Source organism: Stylophora pistillata, chromosome 2, assembly GCF_964205215.1.
Source record: "Stylophora pistillata chromosome 2, jaStyPist1.2, whole genome shotgun sequence".
In the NCBI taxonomy this organism is placed as follows: domain Eukaryota; kingdom Metazoa; phylum Cnidaria; class Anthozoa; order Scleractinia; family Pocilloporidae; genus Stylophora; species Stylophora pistillata.
The window spans coordinates 20,147,201-20,152,200 of NC_142520.1; the positions used below are offsets into that span (position 1 = coordinate 20,147,201).

A 5,000-nucleotide genomic window follows, 5' to 3' on the forward strand; every position below is an offset into this window, starting at 1 on the left:
TCTCAGATAGGTTTATTCAATTTAAATTGATTCTCTTTTTACCATAGTCACCTTATGTCTTGTAAAATTGAAAGACTCAAGTATCTCTTACGTATATATTTGGTCACAATATATCTGAAGCGTTACTGATTAGCGTAATTCATTCTCTATTGGTAGAGATATTGGGCTACAGCCTCTTTTCCTTTGAAACTTCCGCCCATGCCCCCTACAAAATACTTTGAATACACAGCAGAAACAGGATTATCATTCATTTCATGTCTTGTCCTGGTAACCCGTAAAGCCTTTTACCGCGAAAAGGACGCTAGAGCGTTCACGCCGGCAGAATTAAGCGGAAGTGGACGAGTTTCCTCCCCCCTAGAATGGAAGATATAAGCCTCCAGTGGCTAAGCAACTTTTCATATCCCGCCTCCTTCCTTCTACCCTAAAACTCGAAGGATAACCAGGCTAAGAACCTGTGGACTGGGTTGATATACATATATCATAACGATTGTCTGATTGACGACTGCAAAGTGTGGCCTTATCTATCAATATGCTATTTTGAACAATAGTACATTTTTTTTAACTTTGGTGAATATGTCTGATCATTTCAGTGTAGTAACTGTTACAACTATCTCTTCAACACTTTCGTTTTCCCTGTGCATTATCCTTTTACATTCCCTGCAGGACTAAAATTAGAAGGAATAGTCTTTACTTTTGACTTACAGAGATCTTAGGTTGGTATTCTTCATGAATATCTCTTTTGGCAAGTCCTCCAACTGGTTGTTGTCCAAGTACCTGTCAACGAATGATGGCAGTTAGTTTGTGTAACAGGCGTTCAGCTGCATTGCTGATATAAATGCATTATCGTTATCATCAATACCTTCAAGTGGTGAGAAATGTTTTGGGTAAGAAGCAAAGCTACTGATACTGCAAGAGATTCATATTTTGAGCCAAACGTTTCCACTGCAATATTACATTTCGTTAATCGCGCGGAGCCGATGTATCAGACACCCATCCATGCAACATGTATTAGCCATTGGCCAATCCTATTTCTGAGAATCCACAGGGCGTTCGTGCTTTCTTTGGTGGCATTTCCTTTACCAGTAAGAAATGAACTGAGAACACAGTCGTTTTGTCAAGGAGCATTTGAAACAGTGTATCAATTTTTCGTAATAAGGTGCTGCGTAGTAATGCAAAATTAAAAGCCCAACCTTGTGGAAAAGGAAGCTTTTTCTTTGCCATTATGAAATGTAAGGAGAGATAATTTTTTCGAAATTTTTGCAATTTTGTCAATTAATTTACAAATGTCATTATGGGCCAGCCAAAGACCAGCGCGTGGTAACGATGACTGAAGCTAGATCAGGTAGAACCTGTGAATACATCACAGTGTCGGTGTGTTGATAATATATTTTTGTTTTGACATTTCGTTTACGCCAATTTATTATCCCTTAATTTAGAATTTTAAGAAGTTTTCGGGGTTTTCATTTAAGCCGAATGATCTGGTTACTTTACTTATCGCTGTTTGGTCTCTTGATAGTTTGGTTAGATTGAGGTCTCCGTGTTTAGTTAGTGCTTTCTAGATAGAAAATTATAGTTAGAGTTTGAGTCCAGGATAAGACACTGTGTAATCATGATCCTCTTTGGAATAAAAGACAAGTCTAGATCGTAATTCTCGATAAAGTAATCACGATCCGCGAGCAACAGTAAGCAACAACTTGTCATACATTCAGGACCTACGGATTTGCATGCATATATATCGCATGTATTTAATCTACTCTAGGATATGCAGTTCGTTTTTTGGTTAAGAGTGAGTGTGTAACGGACGCGAGTAAACGCTTTTCAATTTAACCGCAGTGTACTACACTGTATTCGCTCAATACTTTGGTAATCTCTTCAAGTATAGATTCCAGTTATCCGCTTTGATATAAGAACGCTCCAAAGGATAGGATAAAAAAGAAAGAGAGAAAGATTCTTTGTTTGACGGTCTATCGCATATGCGTGTATCAACCCAGGGATCGAGATTCAATTCTAGCTTGAAAAGAAACATTTGCAGCGAGAATGATCTTTCTTTTAACTTTTGTGTGATATCTCCTTGATATATCAACCCGGAAAGTACTGAAACTACAGTGAATTTTATTTCAGGCCTACATGTATCTAGAATATAAATTTTCGTTTGGTCGGAGGGCACATTTATGCAAGAGTATTTTCTTATATTTCCTGACGAGAATTTATTACACATTCTCATAATGAGCAATTATTTGTAATTTGACCAAGTAGATAAAGAGGTCATGTGCAAGAGTGTTCACCCCAAGTTTGGAGATTTAAGATAGCGCATACGGTTACGATAATTTCTACGCTTGTAATGTGTTACAAGGATCGGAATTGTCTAGAAAGTTCGCGAAGGTCAATGTCACGCAATGTGTTGTTTCGAGAATTTTCTAGAACTGTGACTTATCAGTTTAAAAATAGAATTTACTGTAATAGTTATAAATAGTTACTATTGTAATAGTTATAAACAGCTACTTTTGGAAACTTCTAGACTCTGTTCGGATGCTTATATAAGCAGCTCGCTAGTCAGGTTGTTGTTGTGATTTGGGACTTCGTTCCCTGTTTGTGATATACAAGTGATATTGTGTGACAAGTGACAAGTGAAGGGATTTTCCCGTTCGGATGTGATACTGACATTCTGCTGTCAAGTCCAGAGCTGTTTACCGTCGAGTGCGATACGTCGAAGGAAATCTTCAGGAGATTTCGCCAAAGAGAAGGACAGTACTTTGCTTGTGGTCAGATAAGCGTAGATAAGTACATAGATAATTTTGGTTGGATTGTTCCAAGAGTAGTCGCTAGCTCGTGTTAGGTTATCTCCCGTTGTTTACAGTTGAATAAATTGTGTTTCGTGGAAATAGCGAGGTTATTATCTTTCTGCCGGTAATCAGTTACCGTAACAAATGTGAACCCAGCTGCTGGCGATACATCTGGAGGTGAGCACATTCGAATAATCCCGCGGAGAAGCTCTTACGGTTCAGAACTTATCGCCGATCTTGTAGATCGAATCTTTGACAAGTTAAAAAGCAATATTGATACTAAACTTGGAGCCTTTAAGAGCAGTATTCATTTCTAAAGTATCATTTCCGGATAAGCATATTGTATCCTTTCCGGATACCTGTTGACATCGCCTTATTTTTTCCTAAGGATTTATGATTGCTTGACCCGTAATTGATTTAGGTAAACCTTATTACTTTGCATCTTCATAGACAACCAAGTTCTGTGGAATCCTATCGTCTTTGTAGTTCAAATGGAAATATTTTACCGAGTTTTTCTGTGGGTGACAAATTGTATCAAAGTGTTGTACTTAAGAGGGGGGGGGGGGTGGGGAGACGTATTAACTTTGACAATTTACGATGAATCGTTCTCGATTTTGATGGTTGTTTGTTTAATTCTAGGTCCTTGACAGTTGACTTTTAGTAGGAAGATATCAAAACTTTCTGTTTTTTAACATAAATAATTTCTCCAGTGATTTTCAGATCAAGCATTTCTCTGGAGAAATGCATTGAGGCCTAAGTCGAAGTCCTTTGACAATTGTTAGATCCAAACAATATCTTAATTCCCGAAAGCATAGTCACAGAATCAGGTGACGAAAGAGATTAAAAAGCTGCGGAGGACTACCCTTCGTGAACACAGGCTCGCGCCTGCACTCTCTTGCTCAAAAATTAATGGAAAATAAATGGGAGGGTTGAAAAATAAATAAACCCCGTTCTGGCTTGCTGGTATGTCATGATAATGTCCTTGGTGAAGAGATTATCCTCCAAATTTGATATTTGCCCTCGAAACTTCGCTTCTCGGCTAAATATTCATTTTTCGGACAATCTCTCAGCCGCGGACATTATCAGCCGACATACCAGCCGCCGGCCAGAAGAGGTTTATTTACCAAATAGCACAGGGATTTTTAAAATGAAGAATTGAATGAGGGACGGTAAACGGTGTACAATTATGATAAATTCTGAAAAAAAAAAAATGCATAAATGTTTCATATTTCCCGCACCGTGCACTCTCGTACTATCCCGGTATCTAATTTATTCGTGAGCTTTTGTGCTTAAAAGATATTGGTGTGAAAACAGAAAAAAAAAAAAAATTAGAACAGTTTTCAGAATCTACACCAGGAAATATTGTTAATTAATTAACTAATTATAATTAATTAATTAATTATATAAATACGATGGCCGGCTGCTATGTAAATTCCTCCCGTTACTATCTTAGAGGTCACGTGATGACTCGTTCACGGCTTGAGCAGGTTTAAGGTGGGGCTTTACCTGAAAAAAGCGCACTTTTTGTATAGCATGTAGCAATCACAGTTTTAATCCAAACCATAACAAACTTTATATAACTGGAAAGCTTATACTCCAAAGGTTCTGAAAACGAATGTTTTTATGCACTGCCAGCAAAAGTAACCTGGTACCAGGCTGTCAAAGGCACTACCCGCAGTGCAAAAGCCTCGGGTACCTGAGAAAAGATTTCTCTTTGCAGACTTCACAGACAAATAAACTTCTTATGTTATTTCAAAGAATAGTACCTAATTGTTGATATGAATGGAGGATTTTGCAAAATTGTAAAATCACATGCCAAAAGAGCCATCTCAAGTTAAACCATCAAAATGTGGGGGATTTTTCATTGATCATTTTTTCCCCAGCAAGCCCTTGACAAATTCCCTCATTCATATCAATTCATTTAATGAGCACTAACTCTCCTGAAAATTTCAGGTCAATAGCTTAAATCTTTCTTGAAATATCTTTTCTCAAAGGCAAAAATCGCTCGTTTTGAGAAAACAGACTTAAAGTTTACAACAAATTATATATTATGATTGTTCGGGGAAAAGAATATCAGTGGGTGGAAAACTATCCAGATTTAGTTCTCAGAGGCTTAAGGGAGCCCTTAGAATCCTCCAGGGTCATAGCTTGGTCCATCAATTTCAAGAAGGGCTTCTTCTCTTCTGGTCCGCACAAGTTGGAGTCCCTGGCGGCGCT

At 37.9% G+C, this 5,000-nt stretch overlaps 2 protein-coding genes across 2 annotated transcripts in view; both read right to left on the reverse strand.

Annotated features, from left to right (window-relative positions):
* The window catches only part of LOC111347678 (uncharacterized), a 724,620-nt gene that overhangs the window by 607,829 nt on the left and 111,791 nt on the right, over positions 1–5,000 (reverse strand). The gene's annotated exons all lie outside the window — the stretch shown is intronic.
* The window catches only part of LOC148737659 (uncharacterized), a 3,183-nt gene continuing 2,487 nt past the window's right edge, over positions 4,305–5,000 (reverse strand). The window contains exon 2 of the mRNA XM_088747368.1: positions 4,305–5,000. This exon is cut by the window's right edge and continues 1,479 nt beyond it. Within this exon, the coding sequence (XP_088603494.1) occupies positions 4,909–5,000 (92 nt within the window). The 3' untranslated portion in view covers positions 4,305–4,908.